Here is a 26,527-nt window from a genome sequence, read left to right as displayed (position 1 = left end):
TATGTATTTTTCATCTGCCTAGGGGGCACTCAGACAATGGAGGGAAAGCTATAAACAGATAAGAACTGTCACAATGGCAATTGATTTAAATCAGGGGTCCCCAACCCTGTTCCATGGCAGGCCATCCCCTGTCCGTGGCAAGCCAGCAACCAGGCCATACAACAGGCAAAGCCCAATCCACAGGATGCAGGCAGCACATGAAACCACGCCCCCTCCAGTCCATGGAATAATCTTTCTCCACGGAACCAGTTTCTGATGCCCAGAAGGTTGGGGGTCACAGATTTAAATAGAAAAGGCATGCTTAAGAAAAGTAATCTAATGAAAGAGAGGGTGGAGCTGAGCTCATCTCATAACAAATACAAGTTTTCACAAATAAATAATCTCACTGAAATAGAGAAAAAGGAAAAAAAACAATATAGTAGAAGCCTGGTTCTCATTTGCCCAATAAATAGCTTTTGAAAGAAGGGCCTTTAAGAGGGCCTCTTATGCTAATTTTTATTTCTTGAATTTCATGTGGCCTGCTAATCAAATAAAAGCTCTTTTAAAGCTATCTAAATTCTCTAAATCCTATATCACAATTCCATAATCTAACTGTGCACTGTTTGAAGAAGTGTTTCATTTTGTAAAGACTTCCCCTGTTCAGTCACTTCCAACTTTAGCGGGGTGGTGCTCATCTCCATTTCTTTGCTGAGGGAGCCAGCACTGTCCAAAGACTTTTCCATAGTCATGATTATATGCTGAGATTCATGGAATGCTGTTACCTTCCAACTGAAGTGGTACCTATTTCTCTACTTGCATGTGCATGCTTTCAAAGTGCTAAGTGGGCAAGGGCTGGGGCAAGTAATGAGAGCTCATCCCGTCATGTGGCTCTTGGGTCTTGAACCCAGTCTTCCGCTTTCCAGTTGACAAGCTTAGCATCTTTAATCAGGCTAGTCTCATTTTGTATGTCTCAACAAATAGCAACAGCCACACTGTCAAACAGGTGCTTCTTGATTGATGTCAGATGACCACATCTATCCAAAAGTGTAGTCAGTCAGTAGGCATGTGCTTATTTGCACAATGCTGAATGATCTATTTCTGCCTCCTGTCAGCTATTGGTAAGAGCATGCTTTTCTCACCTATCAACAAGCAATATGGGCAACAAAAATATGAACAATAAATTAGATGAGTGAACCATTTATTCACCTGAAGAGCTGATATATTTATTGCTCTTTGTCTTGAAAAAGGCTGCTGCTCTCTTTTGCATTTCCCAGAGTTTGAGCTTCTCTTTTCATAATAGTTTTTTAATTCTTTGGCCCGTAATATATGTTCAAATAAATCTGTCAAACAGAGGCAGCAGTGCCATTAGACAAAGATAGTCAAATGACTCAAGTGGCAAATTTGGCTAACAACAGAAGAGCAGTAAATGGTCAGCCACTTAATTTCTCATATGTCTACTACCAGGGATGAAGAAAAATAAGTTGTGAAATTATTTACCTCTAGTACCAAATAATTTTGATTTTGATAGATGGATCGTTTATTTCTCTGCTATTGGCAGAAAAATATGGTAGGTTGGTCCTATAATCAACCTTGGATAACATTTTATGTTCATGACAGACTATGAAAAGCTTATGCCATGATTACATTTGTTACTCTTTAATGTCCCATCTCCCTATGTTTTCACTGTACATACTTATTACAGCTATGTAAAGTGGCTTGAGAGTCAGTTTAGTGTAATGGTTAAGCCAGCTGGGTAACCTTGGGCCAGTCACTTGCTCTTGGCCCTAGGAAGGAGGGAATAGCAAACCACTTCAGAAAAACCTTGCCAAGAAAACTGCAGGGACTTGTCCAGGCAGTCTCTGAGAACTGAACACAACTGAACAAAAGAAAAGTGACAGATGCATCTCAAAGAAGAGTTTTTAGATGACAGACAAAATCTGATTTTTTTATTAATGCAAATAGCCAGTGCAATATAGGTCAACAAGATGTTCCATGTTGCCTTGCAACCTAGACCTGGCAATAGACAAAAGAGGTGGTGAGCATAGAAATCGGCTTGTTGGTTTTTCAAAAATTGTCCAGGGAAAAGAAAGAAATGTGGTTTCTGAAGTGCAGGAGTTCCTCTTAGCAATAATATGAGCAACTCTACTGAAGAAATCCAGTTGTGCACAAAGTCTATAGATCCCTGAGGACTTACAGTAAGTAGATATTCACACATAACTCTTGGCCATCCGGTAACCAGTGCAAAAAATGTCTCAATCTATCCACAACAATATTGACATTCTCTTATCCTTCAAAATCATTTTTATAACACTATTTTTATCAAATAGAATGAGAATTTATTTTAAAAAGGTGAATTTATTGTCTAGCACTGTTCCTGAATCTTTTTTACTTATTGGAAGTCATCTGTGCACTTACTCTGACCGGTTTTTGTCTTTTAGGGCCAACACTATTGGCAAAAAAGAAAATAAAATTTTGATCTTGAAAATAAAATCTTCTAGCATTAGAAAATACAGTATTGTGTCTTGCTCCTATCCATCTTCCAGAACTATGACCTTTCAAAAAATACAACCAACCTTTTGCTTGCATGAAGTCAGTTAACAGCAATCCGAGGTCATACAATCTTACCAAAGCTGATATAATCTGCTTTGTACTGCTGACGTAATATGCAATACTCATAGACAGATGAAAGCAAAGAAATGTAAAAGAAGCAGAGAAAGAGCCACAATCTCCCTCACAGAATGTGCTGTACCTTCTTGCTCTGACTCATTAACTGAGAGACCATAAACAGGCTGTTGGGTTCTCTAAGATTTCACGATCTGAGAAGGAAAGCCTATTGTGTAAAGAAGGGCTTCAGGAGGAAGAAAAGGAAATAGCAGAATGCAGAAGCATTCATTTATTAACTGCTCATTTTTATTGTTGCTGCTGTAATTGAAATTATTTTATCCTGTGTGTACAGGGTACAGAGAAGAGCAACAAAGATGATTGGGGGACTGGAGGCTAAAACATATAGGGAACGGTTGCTGGAATTGGGTATGTGTAGTTTAACGAAGAGAAGGGTGAGGGGTGACATGATAGCAGTGTTCCAATATCTCAGGGGCTGCCACAAAGAAGAGGGAGTCAAGCTATTCTCCAAAGCATTTGAAGGCAGGAAAAGAAGCAACGGATGGAAACTAGTCAAGGAGAGAAGCAACCTAGAACTAAGGAGAAACTTCCTGACAGTTAGAACAACTAACCAGTGGAACAACCTGCCTCCAGAAGTGGTGAATGCTCCAACACTGGAGGTTTTTAAGAAGAGACTGGACAGCCATTTGCCTGAAATGATATAGGGTTTCCTGCCTGAGCAGGGGGTTGGACTAGATGACCTCCAAGGTCCCTTCCAACTTATTATTATTATTATTATTATTATTATTATTATTATTATTATTATTATTATTATTATTATTATTATTATTATTATTCATAACTCAAGATGGCAAACATACCTAATACTTCTGCTTTCTTTCTTCCCTATATCAATAACCCTGGGTGATGTTTGGCCTGAGAGAAGACGACAGGCCCAAAGTCACCCAACTGGCTTTCATGCCCAGGGAGGACTTGCCTGCTTTCTAGGTCAGCATCTTAATTACCACACAACAATTTGCCATTTAGGTTTAAGGCAAATCAGTTTTACAAAAATATGAAACAACAATGAAAAACAGCAGAACTAAAATAAATTCAACTGAAATAAATTATGGAAGCACTTGTTTTTCCCCCTGCTCAGTTTCAGCAAATACATGCACTAGTTTTGTCACCATGTTGCACAGCAGGGGAAAGTCTGTTTAAAACCCCTTATTAAAATGTTACATTATTTTCCAGATGCAATACACAGTAGTAGCCAAAATTGTGGAAACCTTTTGGGAAAAGTGTATTTTTGAGGTTTGATTTTATTTGATTTTATCATCTGACTTTAGCCAATGATCATGAGTGTTTAGAGAGCCAATCAGGTGTCATCTTGCTTTGGCAATGAGCCAATCAGATCACAGTAGGATTCAGTTATTGGTGTCATGTACTGAAGCTGAGAGGAGGACATTTGTCAGTGTGTTATGTGATCGCTATCAAGTTGGTTGGGTTTTTTTGGGGTTCTTTCATTTAGTGAGCTTGTAAAATGTAATAAAATTAAAGTAATGGTGCAAAGAGTTGACTGTTTGCCCAGAAAGTGATGTAAAATAGTATTATTAAGTGAACAAGGCTACAGTTATAAAGAAATACCGTATTTTCCAGTGTATAAGACAACTGGGCGTATAAGACGACCCCCCAACTTTTGAGATGATTTTCAAGATTTTTCGTCTTATACGCCGGAAAATACGGTAACTGTAGAGGAAAAATTGGTGGAAACTTAGCCAAAGGTGGCATTTTTACTGTACAATTTTCCCAAAAGGTTTCCACAATTCTGGCCACTACTGTATGTGCTGGGGGAAAGTAGATTACAATACCGCATATGTTATTTGGCAGATATACATTTCAGAATGATTTCTTCCCTACACATACTTCTCCCTCTTCTCCATCTTGGGATCCAGTATTCAAAAAACTTAAAGAAAATATTGGAGGAAAAGGATAATTAAAATCTATCTATGTTCAGGCAATCTAGTGAAAACAAAGACAGCCAGCCAAGAAATAACACTAGAATACTGTAGTCCCAATTTAGAAATATTATGACCTGAGTACACCCATAATACAAAAGTTAGAAAGAAAGAAAGACAAACCTTTGTGTGGCGCAACTATGCCTCAACTCCATCACTGTTACATATCATCCCAGGATCTAGGAAGATTGCAAATTCTGGGTCTTTACCTAAACCAGTGTTTCACAACCTTAGTAACTATGCCAAGGTTGCCAAGATATGTGGACTTCAACTCACAACTCCATATATTACCTTTCGAGGTTATGAAATACTCTCCCTAAACCTGCTCTGGTTGACTGTACATAAGTTTTGGTTGCTTATTCAAATTATTCTGCAGACCAGAATAGACCACAAAATAATAAAGAAGATACCTTTGGATAAATTAAGGTATCCCACAAAGGCAATAATTTTGAGCAACAAAATATTTCAAATTGGCACTCTGGTAGAGATTGGAAAAGACCTTGCACTGCAGCAAAAACTTCAGTCTTTAACTGAAAACCCCGCCTTGAACATTTCCTCCCATTATGAAAGCCTACTTAGGGCCAGTTGGTCACAGGGTCATTTGCCTTTAAAGAGAAAAGAAAATTCCCCAGTGTTATAATTACTTTGCTTTCTGGAGTTAAGCTATAATTGTAGTTGAATGGCCTGTTAAATAATTGTGGGTATGTCCATGTGCCTTCAAATCAGTTTTGACTGCTGGTGATTGCCTGGACTTTTGCCCTGCACTTTTCTTGGCAAGATTTTTCAGTTTGCCAATGCATGCTTCCTAGGGCTAAGAGAGAGTGACTGGCCCAAGATCACCAGCTAGCTTCATGCCTAAAGCAGGACCAAAATTTACAGTCTCCTGATTTCTAGCCTGGTGTTCTAACAAATAAACCCAACTGGCTGTCTATATAGTTAACTGCAGCTGTGCAAATAAGGCAATAATTCAGCAGAAGCAAGAATGATAAAGATCCACAAACATAGACTGGAGAGATTTGCCCAGACAGTATCTGTAAGATATCTGTCAAAGACAAAGCAATTATCTTCTCCAAAACTGGAAACAGCACCTGCAGGCTTACTAATCATCATTCAATCTTTGAGATTTGAAGCTCAGATCCAAAGAGTACTGATTAATTTTAACTCCACAGTTCATCCAGTATCAGTGATCACATCTTTATTAGTGCAGCAAAACCCCTAGTTATTCTGTTAGAAAATTCTAGATTTGAATTCAATCCAATGTAAATTTGCACTTGCATGTACTCTATTATATGGCTTATGGGACGCCAAATATTTAGCTCTACTCACTCCACATTCTATGTAGTATTTGAACTCAACGGAGGACTCCAGAGTACTAAAAGAAACTAAGGGCTTTTCTGCATGGCAGCCTTAAGCTACTTGGCACCTGTCTAGAAATAAACCAGTTTAAGAAATCCCTTTCTAGATTTCAATCTCCTTTCTTCACTTTTGCCACAATAATGTCCTGGTTTACTGTATGGACCAGGCCTACCACAAGCTGTGATTCTGCTGCATCTTTACCTTTTCTACTCATGCATGAAAAAGCAATTGTGAATTGCTTTCCTTTGGTTTAAGGATATGTGATTTCCCTTGATAGATCTTTTGTATAAGTACCTTGCCATTGACTCCCCCTCATATTTAATGCCTTTCCATTGGTAGAAAAGAAAACAGTACAGGAGTCCTGAACTTACAACAGTTCATTAGCGACCATTCAAAGTTACAACAGCACTGAAAATGTGACTTATGATCATTTTTCACACTTATGAATGGTGTAGCATCCCCAAGGTCACATGATCAAAATTTGGATGCTTGACAACTGGTTCATATTTATGATGGTTATAGTGTCTCAGGTCACGTGATCCCTTTTTGTGACCTTCTGATAAGCAAAGTCAATGTTAAGGTTCGCTTAACAACCATGTTACTAATGTAACAACTGCAGTGATTCACCTAACAACTGTGGCAAAAAAGGCTGTAAAATGGGGTAAAACTCACTTAACAAATGTCTCACTTAGCAACGTAAATTTTGGGTTCAGTTGTCCTAAGTCACAGGTCGGCAACCTGCGGCTCCGGAGCCGCATGCGGCTCTTTGAGCCGTCTCTTGCGGCTCCCAGCCGCCCGGTGCGCGCGCACCTCTTCCAACGGGCAGTGGTGCGCGCGCACCTCTCCAAATGGAGAGTGGCACCGCCCGTTTGGAGAGGTGCACGCGCACCTCCCCGAATGGGCGGAGGTGCGCGCGCACCTCCCCAAACCTTTGGAGAGGTGCGCGCGTACCTCTGCGCGAATGGGCAGCGGTGCCGCTCTTTCAGGAAGCCCGCCGCGGCCCGTCTGTGAAGCTGCCGAAAGCGGCAGCTTAGCAGACGGGCCGCGGCAGCTTCCGCAAAGAGCGGCGCCCCTGCCCATTCCGAGAGGTGCGCGCGCACCTCTCCGAACGACCGGAGGTGCGCGCGTACCTCCGCGCGAATGGGCAGCGGTGCCACTCTTTCAGGAAGCCCGCCGCGGCCCGTCTGTGAAGCTGCCGAAAGCGGCAGCTTAGCAGAAGGGCCGCGGCAGCTTCCGCAAAGAGCGGCGACCCTGCCCATTCCAAGAGGTGCGCGCGCACCTCTCCGAACGACCGGAGGTGCGCGCGTACCTCCGCGCGAATGGGCAGCGGTGCCACTCTTTCAGGAAGCCCGCCGCGGCCCGTCTGTGAAGCTGCCGAAAGCGGCAGCTTAGCAGAAGGGCCGCGGCAGCTTCCGCAAAGAGCGGCGACCCTGCCCATTCCAAGAGGTGCGCGCGCACCTCTCCGAACGACCGGAGGTGCGCGCGCAACTCCGGTCGTTCGGAGAGGTGCGCACGCACCTCTCGGAATGGGCAGGGGCGCCGCTCTTTGCGGAAGCTGCCGCGGCCCGTCTGCTAAGCTGCCGCTTTCGGCAGCTTCACAGACGGGCCGCGGCGGGCTTCCTGAAAGAGCGGCACCGCTGCCCATTCGCGCGGAGGTACGCGCGCACCTCCGGTCGTTCGGAGAGGTGCGCGCGCACCTCTCGGAATGGGCAGGGGCGCCGCTCTTTGCGGAAGCTGCCACGGCCCGTCTGCAAAGCTGCCGAAAGCGGCAGCTTTGCAGACGGGCCGTCGCCATCAGGCAACCGGGAACCGGTTCCATCTCATTTTTTAAAAAATGGCAGCCGCGTGCGTCCGCGCATGCGCAAAAAACCTTTTTGCGCATGCGCGTGCATGGACACACGCACGCGGCTCCCTCTTTTTTTAATTTGTGATGGAACCGGTTCCCAGTGGCTCTTTTTCTTTTTTAGGTTGCCGACCCCTGTCCTAAGTCAAGGACTGCCTGTATTGACATTGTCGGTTGAAGAAGAAGAAAGTGACAGAACTTTTATCAATTTCACAAGATTAAAAAGGAGAGAAAGGAAGGCTGGGTTTTCATATTCCATCAATGATTTAAAATGGAAAAAAAAGTGGGGGGACCCCTAGCCTTTCACTGTCTCACTGATGAATTTGTTAAAAAATAAATAAATCATGAAGGACTATTCTGGGGGGTGAAGTCCACACATCTTAAAGTTGCCAAGCTTGAGAAACACTGATGAGGGGTAGAGATCAGTGTCCAGAGCAGAGCGGGCATTCCAGTGGCAACAGTCAATTGCTATGAAAGTGTTCATCTACAATGGGGGAAAAAATGAAGCAGAGCAAAGGCTCCAGATATCACCATTTGAACAGACATGAGTACAGTAGGAAAACAGCACTTTCAATCCTTAGCAGGGTGACATCATGAATTCCAGCTGGGAAATTGTGGTCTATACTCACATTGGGGCAAGGTGGTTGTACAGATTAGTCCAAAAAATCAATAACATCTTGATACTTTTCGGGATCTCTTTCCCTAACCAGTCATTTAAAATCAAAACTTATAGGAAAAGATCATTAGAGACCCACATTTATACATTCATTCTGCTACTTTCACTACAGTCTGAAAATAGAGCCGTCTACACCTTATTTCACCTTCTCAGATTTGGGCAGTTGTATGCAAGGACTGGATGTCTAAATCAGGACCCTGAGGACAGGGCCACATGCCTAACTCCAGCTGCCCTCCCTCCCTTTTTTTTCATCTATTCTGAAAACCTGACCCAAATTCTATTGGTGGTTGTTCTGACTTTTCAGAACCTTGTTTATATGAATCAGCTGTAAAATCATTTTGTGGCAACACGGGCCATGTTTGCAACAGGCTGCAGGCAGAGTCTCAATCCCTGATTGTCCACAGAGACTGCCCAGCCACTGGGTGAGAGGTGAGAAGGCTTACACAAGGTTGCATAATAACTCAGTGGACAGAAATAGAATGCAGATCCCTGAAGTAAAGTCTTAGACCCATGCCCTTGTACAACAAGGGAACTGACTCCTAAAAATCCTGAACCCACGTGCATTAAAAGGGGGGGGGAAAGAGGGGGATGCTTACCTTTCACCTGGATGAATCAAGTTGCATGTTTGAAGAAGACTAGAAAGGTCTCTGGAGGAGTGGCTGACTTTCACCAGCTTTGGGTTCTAAATGTGCTCCTTTAATAAAAAATAACTGGCTCTTAACACTGAGAACTCCAACAGTAGCTAGGGAGGCTTACATTCAGATTCCCCTCAGCTACATAGCTCAGTGGCTTGGACCACCATTGGCCTCTCTGCTTGAATGGAGCAGAAGGGCCTTGGAAAGAAGAGATAAAGCTGAAAGATGTGCATACGCATTACATTCACTATAGAATCAAGAAGCAAATGTGACAAACCCCACGCGTCTGATTCATTAGGGAAAAGCTAATTGTGTTGTTGGCCACCACGGAAATTCTGCCAAAGTAACTCTACTTGTACATCACAAGGGTGCTCTGAGTGTACATTTCCCTTTTCTCCATAGTGATGTGTGTAATATAATTGGACAAAATGCTGTCTTCTCAAGACAAAAGGCTGTCAAAAAAAAAGATAGGCCAAAAAACCCCAAACAATTATCCTCTCTCTTCAACTGTGGAAACAAAGTGGTAATAACCAAGGAATATCTGTATCTGGTAGTCATATGAGTAAGATCAGCACCTTAGATCAGTGGTTTTCAAACTTGCCATTTTTAAGTTGTGTAGAATTCAACTCCCAGAATTCCCTGACAAGAATGCCGATTATTGAATTCTGGGAATTAGAAGACCACACATCTTAAGAGTTGCCAGGTTTGAAAAACACTACCTAAATAGTCTTACACAGTAGCCAACCTGAATCCTTCAAATGGAACTTAAGAAAAACTAACCACTGGAATGGCTTGCCTTCAGAAGTTGTAGGTGCTCTCATCACTAGAAGTTTTTAAAAAGACATTATTTTATTTTTATTTTTTTATTTTAATTGCATTTATATCCCGCCCTTCTCCGAAGACTCAGGGCGGCTTACAAGCTTAGCAGTAGCCTTTATTCTATGTATATGCCTGCTTATTAGGGCTTTCACCCCCCCAAGCGGCATTATTACAAAGTCAGCTTAATTGCCCCCAACATTCTGGGTCCTCATTTTACCTACCTCGGAAGGATGGAAGGCTGAGTCAACCTTGAGCCTGGTGGGATGCGAACCTGCACTAATTGCAGGCAGCTGGTGTTACTTAAGGAGGCATTAGCCCACTGCTCCACCAAAGCTCCACCAAAGCTCCACATTAGACAACCATTTGTCCACATTAGACAACCATTTGTCCAAAATGGTATAGGACAGGGGTGTCAAACTCAATTTCATTGAGGGCCAGCATTGTGGTTGCCCTCAAGGGGCTGGGTGGGTGTGGCCTACTGGGTGGGCATGGCTAGAGTGCATATGGCCTACTGGGTGGGCGTGGCCAGCTCTACATCGTTCCCATCAAGGGTGCCTATGGGGGCCTGGTCAAGAGTGGGACAGATCTGAGGGTCTCTGGCAGAAGGAGGGTCTCTGGGCCATGGCCAAGGCAGTGGGAGCCGTTCCCTCACTGTTTCCAGGATGGCTTCACGGGCCACATGAAACCACTTTGCGGGCCGGATCTGGCCCCCGGGCCTTGTGTTTGACATGTCTGGTATAGGATCTCCTGCTTGAGCAGGGGGTTGTATTAGACCTCCAAGGTTCTTACCAACTTTTTTAGATAAAGTGCCATAGTGGTTCCCAGGACTTCATTCTTCAGCAATTGGCATTTAGAGACAAACTGCTTTGTGCGTCATCTGGCCAAGGATCCATTAGCAACTTTCTATACTACATTGTGCCTAATCTTTTTTTAAAGCCACGTTAAAATCGAATTCCGAGTCTGTCTTTGGAAAATCAGGGAACCTTGCTTTGCTGTAGCCCGCGTTTGCGGTTAACTACTCTGAATCTTAACACCGGGGCGAGTGAAAATTCAATTAATGAAGCAAAACAATGCAACGAGTCACCCATTAAACCTCCTCTGAATTGCGCAATGTCCGTTTAAGGCAATGCGGTTTTAAGGGGAAGCGTGAAGGTCACCCCAACACGAGCCCTGGTGCACGTCGCTCAAGTGGGATTGAAGACTGGTAAAGGCCGCCGGCACAGATGCTACGTGACTCTCTCCAGGTTGATAAATGGACGTGATTTATTGCTGCTGCCTGCGTGCTTTGGACGCCCTCCCTCAGCGCGTCTCCTGGGGGCTAGCGACCCACCTCCGCCTGCGATGCCCTTTGCCAGCATTACCAGACCAGGAGGGCTCTGCTTCTGGCCAATGGCTGTAGGATCGCGGCGTGCTCGGCGCATGGGCAGCCCCATTGGCCAGCAGCCTTGCAGGGACGAAGCCAAGGGCTCGGCCCGAGCAGGGGCGGGGCCTCGAACAAGCATGGGACTATAAAGTAGGGAGACGAGTTTAGTGGAGGGAAGCTACTCGAGTTGGCGCTTCTGTGCGAAATCGAAAGGGCCGCTCCGAGTTCAACGGCTGGTCAAAGCTCCGAGCGAGGCAAGACGTTCTCTTACAGGTAAAGCCGGCGGACGTTTTATTATGATGATGATTTTCTTTGGATCGCCCAAAGTACATGCTGCTTTAGAAGCGAGCTGCGGTTTATTCGAAGGCACTGAATTCATGGGAGGGATTCGTGGGGGTTGTACTGGACAGAAGGGCTCCTGTTGTTTTTGGTTTTTGAACAAAAGGCTTAACGGTTTTGAATTCACGCTGTTACATTTGATTGGCCACCTAAGGAGAATTATACTTGGACTGTCTGTATTAGAAATGCATTTACTGTAGTAGTAAATGTAGCCTTTTTATACGGAATAACAGTTGGAAGGGACCTTGGAGGTCTTCCAGTCCAGCCCCGTGCTCAGGCAGGAAAAACTATACTATTTCAGACAAATAGTTGTCTAATCTCTTCTTAAAAACTGTGTTGGAGCATTCACAAATTCTGCAGGCAAGCTTCATAATAAGGCTCTGTAAGCTGTCAAGCCTCTGTTGGGAAAAACTCTTCTTTCAGAGTAGCATGGCCTAGAGCAGGGGTCTCCAACCCCCAGTCCATGGACCTGCGTGCCAGAAACTGGTCCACACAAACAAGCAAGCAAAGCCTCATCTGTGGGATGCAGGCAGAATACAAAATCATGCATTCTCTGGTCCATTGAAAAACCTTTCTCCATGGAACCAGTCCCTGGTGCCCAAAAGGTTGGGGAGCTCTGGCCTAGAGATCAAAAGGGGTTTTTTTACAAGCTAAGCTGTAGCTTAACCTATATTTCTCATTTGTTTCTCCATCTAGGTGTTTCCAAGTGGCTGAGCTATGGAGACAATGCAAGAGCTGATCCCATTTGCCAAAGAGATGCTGAGCCAGAAGCCCAATGGGAAAATGGTCAAGCTGTACATGCTGGGCAGCATGCTGGCCTTCTTTGGGGTGGTTATTAGCTTGGTAGAGACTGTCTGCAGGCCTTTCACCTCTGAAGGGAAGCTGGAGGAAGAGGAGGAGGAAGAGGAGGATGAGAAAAAGAAGAGGCCTGCTCTGCCACTGACGAAAAGAGAGCAGAAGGTGGAGGTTGTGGCTCAGAAACAGGAAGACATGATCCAGGAAAAAGGCAAGCAGGTGCTGGCTTTAAGGAACTCTGTGAACAGGCAACGCGCCTCATAGGAAGACTGTTCTTTGTGGAATGAAATGATGGTGATCTGCAGCATATAGGACATTTGTCTCTTCTTAAGGGGCAGATTCCCAAATAATGCCCTTGTGAGGGGAACATCTCTGGGTGAAAGACTGCAATTGAAAAAGACTATTAACAAAGTTTTATTTTGCTGCTGTGCAGCAGTTGAACAACACTGCCATTTAAAGTCTTATATACCTGTTCTTTTGGTACAAAAATGCAAAGCTCTGTTGTATCTTATCCCTGCCTATGTGGGATTTATTTTTTACTAATGTCTATGTGTTTTACAAATATTTTGCATTTTAAATAAACCATTTTATACCTGACACAGATGCTGGTGTGGACCTCTTCAATAGGGAGGGAGAGCTCTCTGAAGAACATTAATAGGAGGGGTTTTTTCAGTTTTGTGTTCTAGATTAAGCAAAGCTGACTTACTCTTGGGGGGGAATATTAAAATGAGGGGCATTGGTTTATTACTTTTCTTTACAAATAATTTCACCAATGGCAAGGAACAACTTTTGAAAGGAAAAAAAAATCTGGAATTAAAATTTAGGCCTATAAGTATCAAAATCTGAGGTCAGCTTTCTGAATTAAAAACTATTTTTCAGTATCTGGTTGATAATTTACAAATAAGAAAATGAATATGGGGAGAAAGAAAATTAGAGAATCCAGATGGCCACCTTTGCTTGTAATCCACTTGCAAATGCACAAAAACGGAAGGATCAGATATTCAGTGGTGAAGATACAGTAAATCTAGAAGGCTTAATCTTCATAAAGTGTACTTCACAAATCAGTGGTATGTGGGGTCTAACTAGGGAATAATTTCCTCCCCAAATTAGGAAACATTCCACAAGAGAGGATCACAGAGGGAAAAAAAAGTCAGTCTGCAATTTGAAAGCACTAAAGCAAAGGGATTAGAATTCTTGGCAGAGGATATTTTGGAACCTAGGAGTTTGCACTTAGAAGCTGACATAAAATATTTGGCGCTAATTTAGGTGCTCTTTTGCATGGTTTTTACTTTGCAGTTTAGTTTAGGCTTAGGGAAAATTGTTCCTACATTAGCAAACATTGTTTCAGCCAGAGATAGCTGTTAATATTTTTCAGTCATTACAGCATGGTCACAGTATTGCAAAGGCTTTCTTATCCCTAGATTTTACTGAAATTGATAAATATAATAAAATGTCTATAAAGACATCCTTAGAACTCAGAATTTTATGTTTCTATTTTGAGACTGAGGTTTTTTAATAAGATGATGGGAAAGATTTAAGATAACAATTTTAAAGTATGCATTTCACTCTTAATGATTAATCTTATCTATAACTAAATTTAGCTAGGATAGTTCTTATGACTAAGGATTATTTAGAGAGAAAAAACCCAAATTTTACTAATTTCTGTAGCAATATTGCTATGCAAATTCATATTTTTCTAATTCAGTAATTCGTAGTTTCTAAATCCTTACCATCCAGATAACGTGGTTCCACTCTGTTGGTGAATAATACAACTGTAATGTCCCAAAATGATACAGAGGGAGATAGGTATATTCTCCTGTAAGGTTCTGATAATGTAATTTTGTCCTTCCTTAAGGGCAGACAGGAATAAGCTAAATGCAACAGGAACAGTCTGAACTGAGGTATTAATCTATAGCAATTTAATCTCCATAACAAGGTAATGAATAATTGGCTTTACTAAGATGATATCCTCATATTATGTTACCATTGTGTATTGACTTGTTACATAGACACTATACTGGAATGGTGTAGTAGCAAAAGGTGCTCTACAACTGAGGCATTAAGTGTTGGCAGCAAACTGAAGCTAGTTTATACAAGCGATACCAATAGCATTGGTTGTTAGCTGTATTCAAATCACAGCACTGTCTGTAATAAGTCCAACAATGACCATATACAGAAAGAAATAATATCCAGCTATAAGAGAACAACTGATCACAGTTACTGCACTTTTGGTTTTGTTGACCATCTGCATTACACTCAAAAACCTTGTTGGAGATTTGTCTCATTACTAAGGTAGGAGAAGCAAAAGAAAGAAGAAAGAAATAAGCATCAATCAAGGGCAAATGTTGAGTTCCTAGCCTTTCCCTCTTATAATGGTCATTTTAATATGTTTCATATTGTTTAATCAGGGTAATCAGTGACTAACAATTGATCAATGGACAATGATTTACTAAGATTGAAGATGTAGAAAAAGATATGGCTCAGATTGCAGGTCATACTGGGTCACAAATTAAGTCTATCACATTTTGACCTAGCATGGCATGTGAATGCATTAATTTATGGTTTTAGAACTTTAAAACAAATACATACATGTATGCTTCAGTGTTCTGTATGAAACCATATAATTGAGTCAACCATGAGTAAGTTAGCCACAGTTAGGCATTCCTATGAATAATGTTAATCTAGGCCAGAGGTTATTTTAGGAAGGTGAGGATTGGCAAGATTATGGATAATTCTTTCCTGCCTGACTTAAGTTGGGAAAGCAGGAGAACCTAAGTCCATGCTGCTACAAAGGTTTGTCCCTGTTTTCTTCTTCCTTGCCCTGGTGCCCCAACCATAGACAATTCAGCACAAATCATTCCTCTCTTTGAACACATCTGCTCTTTGAGGAGGCAAGATAAATCCCACATTCTCTTCCCTTATATCTCATGCATTTAGTTATTTATTGCTAAATAAAAGCTACGCATGGAACCATAATAGAACTGGCTGATCCTAAAAGGTAAAAGGCTGGAAGTTTCAAACTTTATCTTCCAGAAACCTGCTTTGGCTTAGCGAATTTAGTAGTTCCTGCTGCCACCACCATTTTTCCAAAGATAGATGCCTCATATTCTTTCTAATTATGATATGGATTGGGAATGTCTGAACTAGCAACTAGTAGTCGGCGAGCAGATTACTATATTCATAACCTACACACGGAAGCAAAATGGCCCATGTTTGTTGGACATGGAGGAGAAAAATAGCTGAATTTTTTGGGAAGACATCTTGGTGAGGAAAACATAATTATTATTTAACATTATAAATAATTATTATAAAGTATTATAATCCCCTTTTTATTACCTGTTACCTTTTTCTACAGCATGAAGAGTTGGCATTTACCTTCAAAAATGCCTACATTTCCCATAGGACATGTATATGTTATAAGGTTTATGAATAGCTGCAACACCACCAATTACTCTGTACATATTTATCCTGTCTTTTCCTCATGGGAGTCCCAGCTATTGTTTACCCTGTACACAGTTTGATCAGGAAGGATTATATTAATTGCATCATTTTCCCTTGAGCACAATAGTTTTCCTTGATACAGTACATAACTGTAGGAGAAAACAGAACAGACTAGGTACAGTGGCTGTATTTGATCCACAGTCTTCTCTTTCCTTTGTTTAGCTACAGTATGTGGGGTGCTTTCATTTAGTATCCTGTTTTGCGACAGAGGGGGTTGGCAATCCAGCTAAACCTATGTGGGTAATGTACATGTAATTAATGTGTAATACATTAATTACATGTACCACATTAATCCATCAGTTAAAGCAGATAACATATGACTTTCCATTTTCTGAAAGTTAGCAATGATACAAAAAATACTTTATTTTTTAATTCTGTCATTTTAATAGAAAAATTCTATTTTATTCTTGGTATGACCATCAGATGGTTTGTGTGTGTGTGTGTGTGTGTATGAGTGGGTGTGTGCATACAGGTAGCCCCTAACCTATTACCACAATTGAGCCCAAAATTTCTGTTGTTAAGTGAGACATTTGTTAAGTGAGGTTTGCCCCATTTCTTGCCACAGTTGTTAAGTGAATCACTGCAGTTGATAAATTAGTAACCTGGTTGTTAAGTGAATCTGGTTTCCCCATTGACTTTGCTTGTCAGAAGGTCACAAAAGGTGATCATATGACCCCGGGATACTGCAACCATCATAAATATGAACCAATTGCCAAGCATCTGAGTTTTGATCATGTGACCATGGAAATGCTATAACAGTGATAAGTATGAAAAACAGTCATAAGTCACTTTTTTCAGTGTCATTGTAACTTTGAACGGTTGCTAAATGAACTGTTGTAAGTTGAGGACTACCTGTGTGTGTGTGTGTGTTTGTGTACACACACACACACACACACACACACACACACACACACACACACACATACATCCTAGAATTGCTATCTTGTAAAGAATGTTATGTTTGCATTGCAGACATCCGGACTCCTGGAAACGAAATCTGGGATAAATCTGGGATATATGCCAGCAACTCCATTTGAGAAAACATTTTGTTTCCACCAAGATTTTGAGTGCTTGTTTCTCCAAGTAGACAAGAAACAAAATAATTAAATTCTGTAGCTGCTAGAATAGAAAGAATAACAAGGTTTACATAGCATAAATGGCTAATTGTTTTTCTCCAAGAATACTGAGAGCAAGTACTGGATTTAGTTAGCTATTTTCCAGCACTTAAAAATATATTTATGTCCAATATGACTTGTTGTAAGAACATTGCAATCAGTTTCTCCATATTATAAATCAAAATGGGGAGATGAAATGGGAGAAGGGAAGCTAAAGCATCAGTATAGTTAAAACAAAGGAGTCCATCCCTCATGGCCCTTCCTTGACTCATGTTTTCAACAAATCTGACTGCACCTGGATAACTGCCGTAGCTGTGAAAGCACAGATGATTTCTAGATGGCAGCAAAGATTTACAGAAAACTCTTTAAATTCCCAAAATTTCAAACTTTCAGACTGTAAGACAATTCTGACAGTTGTCTCTATAGTCTCCCAGCATTCTAAGTTTGCCACCTGAAGTAGGTGGATTTTTTGTTTTTTTGTTTTTTGTTTTTTTGTCAACCTTGTGGATCTCAGAACTTACAATATCTAGTAAGTATGCCAAACTTATATTAAATTGTTTTGCGGGGAAAAGTAAACTAGTTTCCAGTTGATCAGTCAATCATGTCATTCCATTCCCCATACTCTTGGTTTTCCATTTTCCAACAACAGATAGTAAGCATATCATGTTCAATATCGTGCTTTGTTGTCATTGGCTGTTTAGATTCCCCTTTCTCTTATTTGTTTAAAGCTATGTTGTAGTTTTACCATACTTGGGGTTTCTCCAAGCGTACTACTATCTCTCATTTGTACAATACATACAATTTGTTACATAATAATTAATATTCAAAGAACATTTCATAATATTATATTAACATGTCTGAATCATTATTTAAGTCAGACGTGTGCAATTTGAGACCCACATGGAGTTCCTCAAATATTGTATGCAACTTCAAAATCCTTCAAGAAGTGATCAATTTCTACTTCTCAATTTTGCAGGAAGGGAAGTTCATTAAGCATGTGACTGAGAAGAAGCTGCCTTAAATCCTTCAGACATAAGGCTTCTACTGTGCCACTGTGTCACTACTCAAAGGCCAAGTGCTGCCCTCAGCCTGTGAAAAGCTGCTGTGCTGGTCAAGAGAGAAAACATCCAGAATTTTGATAGCTTCACAGACCCATCTCAAGGACAGAAAGGCTGCTTTAAAAAAAGCATAACCATTTTTAGCGACTTGGGGTCTCAGGTTCCCAATGTCACCCTAGCCTAGATAATTTAAAAAGACTGGATCACAAACAACAGTGGTTGATACTTGTCTAGAAAAGGATTCCTGGCAAACATGTGGCAGGTAGCGTGAGTTAATTTAAGTACAGAGTTTTAAATAGACTTTTGCAGAAGTAACTTGAGATTAGGTCAATGACCTTAGCATTCATTTCAGTGTCAAACTACTAAATCACTTGAACTCAAATCCATTCTATTATATATATAGACACATCCTGACATTTTAATATCTTTTCCAAGACCTTCATGGCTGCCCTATTAAATGCAGGTCTGCAGCATAGTCCTTGGTTGCTTGTTCCTTTACAGTTGTTGGTTGATCCTAAAAGGCAGAAGCAATCTTCAATATTTTAATTGTCAGGTTTAAAGCTGGTTGTTGTAACTGTTGTCATCAGTTTGGTTTCCTTTATATTTAATTTTAGTGCCATTTTTTTCAGTGTGCCCCTTAAATTTTATTACTAGACATTGCAGATCCATTGCAATCCTAGTCCCAAATTGATGTCTTAAGTCTCTTGCTTTTAAATTCAATTTTCAGCAGTGCTGCTCAATTATTTTCCCCAAAAAAGTTCAACAAACCATCATTTTTGCATAGGTACCAATTACAGAGTCCATTTGCACACCTGAATGCTCATTGAGCTTTCTCATTCAGATTTGTGGGATTAAAAATGTTAGAACATTAAGATAAATAGAAATGAGTAACAGTCACTTTAAGAACCCTAGAAGAAAAGGAAAAAAAAGTGGACTTATTAAATGATCCTCTCTTTCTTCTCATTAAAACCACAGGGAGCAAAATACATGAAAGCATCTAATTTTATACAGCATGGATAATTTGCCCAGAGATCCAATTTTATCATAAGACAAAGCTGTATTCCATTCCCTGTGATGGAATTCTACCTTATCCAAAGAACATAAAACTCTGCTTGCTCTTTCTAAATGCTGAATGATTAAAATTATATGCTTCATTTTCTGCTTGTCAAAAGATACTGTACATAAGAGTCAGCTTATGTAATCCAAAACCTTACAAATAAGTGCTAACCTATTAAAGCTTACAGTTTTAAATCATTCTAAAACCATTAGAAGATGGGCTAATGGAGTAGAAATAGGCACAGCTACCATCTATTATGTAGAAATACAGTATAGACCTTTAACATTCTCCAGAAAGCAATAAACTATTGCTCCCCATCCCTCCCAAATTTTACACTAAGATTGAAAATATACATCAAAGCCTCATTCTGCTTCTTCAGATACTCCAACCAAGGGAGGAAGCAATGTAAATGGCTAAATATGTGTGAGTTGATGCCTACCCATCATTTAAAAAGGGGGTGGTGTGAGCAACTCTATCATCTAGTTATCTTTTTCCTTTCATTCAGGAGCTCAAGAAGGCATAAATAGTATATCTTCTATTTTTTTTTGCCAGCAATCTAGTAAGGCAGGTTGGACTGACAGAAAATAACTAATCCAGGGTCATTCAGTGACCTTCTATAGATGAAATAGATTAGAAACTGGATTTTCCTACTCCAGTTCCTTAATCAGTGTACCACACTCTTTCTTCATGTATAAAATAAGGATGAAGATGATTACCTTCACTTTTGCACCCTATACACTACAAGAAGACTTTCAGCATGCTCTGAAGCCATGGCTGCTCTCCCGGTACTAGCAGTGTGAAGCAGATGCCCTACAGAAGACATCAAAAGTTGTTAAACCAAGAAGAGTCACTAAGGTGAGATGATAGGATAGAAATGTGATAAATACATGAAGGTCTTTTGGAATTGCAATAGCCAGTAAAGAGATGATAGAAAATATCAGCACACAGTGAGATTGATTTTTGGGCAGGTGACATTTATTTAAGTATCTGTCAATGCTTCTGATGTCTTTAATGTTACTATTATTATTATCATTCTTTTGAAACCTGGTAGATGTAAGTTGAGTGATCGATATGAAATCTACAGTACTGTATTTTTACAGTGTAAAATGAATTTCACATATGATCTAATAAAGTTTCAAATATTTAATTTTGTCACATTATATTTGGCAGTTATTTAGCATGTATGTATTAGCCAGGTTAAACTTTTTTCTATGCTTTCAAATCACTCTGGCTTAAAATAGAAATTGTGAAGGTTGAAAAACAATCTGAATGCTAATCATGAGATTCCTTAGTACAACCTTCCCTAACATGGTGGCCTCCAGATGTATTGGAATTACTCTCAGTATTTTGGTCTTCCAGAGATTCATGGAGGGTATCAGATTGGGGAGGCTACCTTAGTATAAATGTCATGCTTTCAATCATACACATAATTTGCTAATGAGAAAAAATAATGTCTTAACAGCCAATTGTCTTAAGAGAATATCAAACGATATTTTATTTTTGTAAAGAGATGACTTTTCTCAATGTTGCATGGTCCATGTACATGTGCAGCCAAATCTCATTCCCTTTTAACAATTTAAGCTATTCCATTTAACATTTTAAGTAAAGCCAATTGCTTCTGTTACTGCATAGGTTGAAGCAGAGGTTGGCCATCTGTTAGAGATCATTTTTGGATTCATTAACTGACCATGTTCTTACATCACCTCTTCCAATTATGTGTTTATTTCATATTTTAGAATCCTGCCTTTGGCAATGAGATCCTGCAGATTCGGCAGGGAATGAAGTAAACAAGTACAATTTGGTTCTAAAGCAGCTGTTTTCAAACAATCATTTCCTCACAGTGACTTGAAAAATCACTGGAGATCTTGATGAAACTTGTCTTATAAATGAAACAAGTCATAAATCATTTGGCTTTTTCTCTGCCAGTTCCTTTGTCAAATACAGGACTTTATGAAAAGTAGACACATTTGACTTTTTACATTTACGTTACATGCAAATAGATTTAGAAGGCTTCATTATATTTCCTGTGTCGGGGCTTTCTGATTTTATTCTGATCCCAATCAAATGACCTTTAATCTCTATCCAGAATAGATTTCTGGATTTATTAGTGCTTCAGAGCTTCTTCATGTTTGAATGGACCTTACAGATCACAGATTAAGGCTGTCCCCTTTGCTATTATTGAATTTATATCTCACTTTTATTTTGAACAAATTCAGGTAGCGGACATGATTTCATCTTCTATTTTCCCTACAACAACAATCTTTGAAGGTAAGTAGGTTAGAGTTGCAACATATTAATAACGATAATGACAGCTGTCATAGGCCGCTTTACGCGGCCGCACTGACAGCTGTCAAAAGAAGCGCACATGCGCAGTCGCACCCGCGGCCTACTAGTCTAACACGCGGCCGTTTGACAGCTGTCAAACGCCGCGCATGCGCACTAAGCCGCAAGCTGTCAAAACCGCGGCTAGCCTACAGCGGCAGCCGCGAGCTGTCAAAACTAGCGCATGCGCTTTAACGGTGGCTAGCTGTCAAAACGCCGGCCGCCCGCCAAAACCAGCTGACGGGATTCCCCCCAGCTAACGCGCTTGCGCTATCACTGGGGAGATTGTCAAACTGCCAGCTGACCCATTGGTTACGGTCCCTCGGCGGGAAGAATTCCCACAGCTGATTCGCTGTCCCTTTTGACAGCTGCCTATATAAGGCATGTTTGTTCTGTTCTGTTTGTCCGGGCTGAGTTAATAAAGTTGGTCAACCGAAGACGCGTCTCCCTCATCCTTCCTGCCGCTAATTCAAGAGTGAGTGTGTGTGGCCCAAAGTTGGCTTTCGTGCCTAAGAAAGAACTAGAACTCATAGTCTCCTGGTTTCTAGTTCAGAACCTTAACCAGTACATCATCTTGGCTCTCTATGTGCCTCTAAGAACATACATGTGATGACAGTATACCACAAAAATGTTTTTTTTTTCTTCTTCTTGCTGCTCATACTACCTATGCAGACAATAATTATAGACTTGGAGTAATGTATCTCTATGGTTTTATTTTTCCTCTTGGAGAAGTTGGACACTATGATTTAATATTAGACCTATCAATTTGTGGGTACCCATGTATCTTTGAACTCCTCTTTTGAACCCCCCACCACCCCTGTGTCAAGTCCCCAAATCCTTATTGTTTTCCCTGCATATGTATTTTTAATTGGGGCCTGCCATTCTTCTGGGAGGGGAGGGGATTTTCTTTCGCTTGGGATGACTTTCTACTTTTCCTCTCCCACTTCTATCCACTTGAGAAGAGAACGTGTCTCCTTTATCAGGGAGACAGTTATGGAGAAACGAAACTGGAGAAGACCTTAAGATGTGTGCCAACTGTGCCAGTTACCCAAACATCATGCTGCCTGTGGATTGGCTGGATTTCAAATGGACTTTGAAACTTTGAGGAGGAAGATTGCTAGTTTAACTATACCATTTAAGCAGGATTTTCCCAAGATTTCGCCTTGACTTCCCTATGTGGGAAGTCATCTCCCCAGAGAAGAAAATATTAAAAGGGCAGGAAAATACATTTCCTAAAAAGAAGTTAAAAGGCAGAAAAGCATGCCCAGGTTTTCTTAATAGCCCCAAGTCTCCCTCCCCCAAGCAGAAACCAACTCTATAGAAATGCAGATGTAAACCATTCAGGAAGGTTGAAGCTAAGAAGACTTCTGAAATCTACATACCCCAGCCCCAGGGAGATGGGCTTGGACAGACAACCAGCAAGAATCATAGAGTGGCACACCTAGGCTCAGGACAGAATACATGACAAAGGAAATACAAAGCTTGAAACAGGAAATAACTCCAGACAATAGAGTCCAAGGGGTATAAAAACCCACTACCCACATGTGCTCAGTCCTTCTTTTCCTGTTGGATCCATCTTTCTGTCTGCCTTTCCTCTGCAATAAACTACAACCTTCTTCCCAAAGCAGTTGCCATGTTTATTCCCCGCTTGGAGGAACCATGATGGAGACTTTTCTTCCAACACCTACTGTCACTAACCCCTAATAAAAGTTCCTTTTGAGACAATGCCTGTTTCAAGAGTTCTGCTTTCTTGGGTGGTTAGCTGAGGTGGGTCCTTACATCCTGGCTCTTTGCCCTGTTTCTTTCTTTTCTTTTTGTTTTTGATAAAATCAAAAGATTAGAATCTCTTAATTTTAAATGGAAAATTGGCCTGCTACTAAGCATGGTGTCTTGAATTGTAGATGTAGTATACAAGAAATCAGTAAGACTCAAGACTCAGATCTTTAGCCTTTGCTTGAAACTCCATTTCCTTAACGTCTTAATGATTGGCTTCCTTCCTGACCCTAGAAATCCCTTCTTTCCTCTCCCTTTTAAGGCTTAACAATATCATATAATTTTTTTTTTATTTTTTAAAATTTTAATTCCATTTATATCCCGCCCTTCTCCGAAGACTCAGGGCGGTTTACAAGCTTAGCAGTAGCCTTCATTCTATGTATATGCCTGCTTATTAGGGCTTTCACACACACCCCAAGCGGCATTATTACAAAGTCAGCTTAATTGCCCCCAACAATCTGGGTCCTCATTTTACTTACCTTGGAAGGATGGAAGGCTAAGTCAACCTTGAGCCTGGTGGGATGCGAACCTGCACTAATTGCAGGCAGCTGGTGTTACTTAAGGAGGCATTAGCCCACTGCTCCACCAAGGCTCTTGTGTCAGGCTTTGGCATCCCCTTTGTTTTCAAGAATGCCTCTAGATAGGTCCTCTATACATTCTTACAAATAAAAATAAGATGGGGGCTGCAGCCAAATTCTTTGAACTAACGTGTTGTGACCTGCCCATAAAAAAGAGAAGTGGAAGCTAAGAACAGGAAGCAGAATCAGGATCTGGAAAGATAAAAGAGGTAGAAAGAAACACTTAACTGTTTGAACAAAATTCCAAATGGGCTTCCTAGCTTAGAAAAACACTTAGGATCTGTGTTTTAATTTGTAAAATCTTCTCTTTCTTAATTTTTAAGGAATGATGATGTTACCTATTCAGATGTTCCAGGCCTTCTTTGGTTTCTGAGAAGAGAATTGTATCATCAGCATATTGAAGATTGTTGGTGTCTCTTCCACCAATCTTTAACTTGATTTTTGATTCTTCAAGATCTAACTTGCTCATGATCATTTCGGCATACAGATTGAATAATAAAGGGGAGAGAACGCAACCTTATTGCACTCCTGTCTCTATCTTAAACCAATTGTTTTTTCATATTCATTTCCTGATTTGTGTACAATGATTGCCACAACTTGATCAAATGTGCTGGTACCCTCAGGTCTTATAGGGCTCTTCATAGTTTCTCATGATCAACACAATCAAAGCCTTTTTGTAGTTAATGAATCAGATATAAATGATCTTCTGATATTTGTGAGATTTTTCCATGATCCAGCATAGATTTGCAATATGGTCACTGATGCCATGACCCCTTTGGAAGCCAGCTTGGACATCTAGTAATTCCCTTTTAAAGGTTGGCACTAGATGTTATTGTGTAATGTTGGTACTAGATGTTATTGCTGATATGAGGGATGAGAGCAATTGTGTGATAATTGGAGCAATCTTTGTGCCACTCTTTTTCGGCAGTGGAATTAACCCTGAGCATTTCCAATCCTGTGGCCATGTGTTGGTTTCCCAAATGTTCTGGCACACATCGATAATGAATCTGGATGATATAGGTCTCAGTTACTATGTAGGGAAATACAAACTATAAAATATCCAAGCTGTGCTTTACTCTTAATATTTTCATAAATGCTTATTTTCATATTTGATTTTAAATAATTATTTAGATATGTATTCATAGTGTAAATAACCTATGCTACTTGGGCAAGGTTAGAACATATTTCTTTTCTAAATGTTAAACCAGCTTTTCAGTCCCAAATCCTAACAAAACAGAGAAAAGCTAACTCAAAACAGAGAAGAGTCACTAATTCTGTATAAAAACAGAAGCATTGTTTTAATTGTTTTGAAAAACAAAGACGGTAGTCCCATTGTTGCAACCACCATCTTGCCTTTTTTGACACATGCAAACATACACATATATACACCACACATGTATTGTAGACACTTAAAGTTAAACAATCAGATCATATACTGTAAGAGAGAGAAAGAAATTGATAGATAAATTTCAGGGAGCAAAGAGAAGCTTGCCAGAGGAGTCCTCACCAAACTTTCCCTTTGAGATTGAGTAAGCTAGACAAGGGATGCGGTGCCTCAGTGGGTTAGGATGCTGAGCTTGTCAATCAGATGATCGGCAGTTTGTTGAGTCAAATCCCAAGTGCCACGTAACAGAATGAGCGCCTGTTACTCATCCCAGCTTCTGCCAACCTAGCAGTTCGAAAACACGTAAAAATGCAAGTAGAAAAATAGGAACCACTACGATGGGAAGGTAACAGCATTCTATGCGCCTTTGGCGTCTAGTCATGCCGGCCACATGACCACGGACAAGCGCTGGCTCTTCGGCTTTGAAATGGAGATGAGCACCGGCCCCTAGAGTCGGAAACGACTAGCACGCATGTGCGGGGGAACCTTTACCTTTTACCTCAGCTAGACAAAGGAACAAAAAAATCAAGTAAAAGCTTTATATTAGTACTAACCTTAAAAATTAATGGGAAGATGAATGAATAAGATTCCATATCAGCAACTGGCAATGTGGATTACTTCTGTTTCTGACTAAAACTAGCATACATTTACAGTAAATGCAACTTTTTAGTGATCCCTGAAGAAAATGTCAGTTGACTAGAATAGTGAATGGTGATATGAGAGAATGAAGACTTAGCAAATCAAAAGGAAGCAGACTTAACAGGACCTGACAAATACCTCCATGTAAGAGAAAAGAAGAAGAGGATGAATTACACTCAAAAACCAAAAATGGAGAAGATATTCGACAGTGCTGAATTCTAGAACAGCTTTGGATTTCCAGATAAGGAAACTGGTGACATCTCAAAACATCTCCAAATGAGCAGAGATGACAACACAGTAGAGACTAACCAAGTGACAGCAAGCTCAGTCCAACAGAACTCATCCAGATAAAGTAGAGGACAAGAGATGTGTTCCGGATGGCTGCTCCTCATGAGGAGTCAGCAGGATAATAGTCATCCTATAGGTCTGAACTTTGAAAAATGGGAAGCCATCAAGCTGTCAGCCATCACAGGGTCTTTAAGGATACTGGGTTCAGCCACCTCATTTTTCTAACCCTTTTGGATTTATAATTGTTTTACAGTTTAAAAAGGGACTTCCCAAAAACAAGTTTGAAAAACTACCTGGTGTGTAAAACTTCATCCTAAAATAAAAGTTAATTAGCAATTTTAAAAACCTTCAAGAATATAAAATATATGAAATGCAAAAAGCTGAATAG

The 26,527-nt window shown here is 40.6% G+C and overlaps 1 protein-coding gene across 1 annotated transcript; it reads left to right on the top strand.

Moving 5' to 3' along the window:
* The first annotated feature begins 11,471 nt into the window (after positions 1–11,471).
* On the top strand, positions 11,472–13,021 carry G0S2 (G0/G1 switch 2). The gene is made up of 2 exons (XM_083361064.1): positions 11,472–11,563; positions 12,326–13,021. Exon 2 carries the CDS (start codon positions 12,347–12,349, stop codon positions 12,686–12,688), a length of 342 nt encoding a protein of 113 aa, XP_083217190.1. The 5' UTR covers positions 11,472–11,563; positions 12,326–12,346; the 3' UTR covers positions 12,689–13,021.
* Positions 13,022–26,527: the final 13,506 nt, after the last annotated feature.

The sequence above is a fragment of the Vipera ursinii genome (genome assembly GCF_947247035.1).
Source record: "Vipera ursinii genome assembly, chromosome: 3".
NCBI lineage: Eukaryota > Metazoa > Chordata > Lepidosauria > Squamata > Viperidae > Vipera > Vipera ursinii.
The sequence above is the reverse complement of the archived record's forward strand: the minus strand, read 5'-3'. Positions and strand labels throughout refer to the sequence as shown.

What these genes read in the sequence shown, in the direction of transcription:
- G0S2 (XM_083361064.1), top strand. Translation starts at nt 12,347, where the DNA reads ATGGAGACAATGCAAGAGCTGATCCCATTTGCCAAAGAGATGCTGAGC.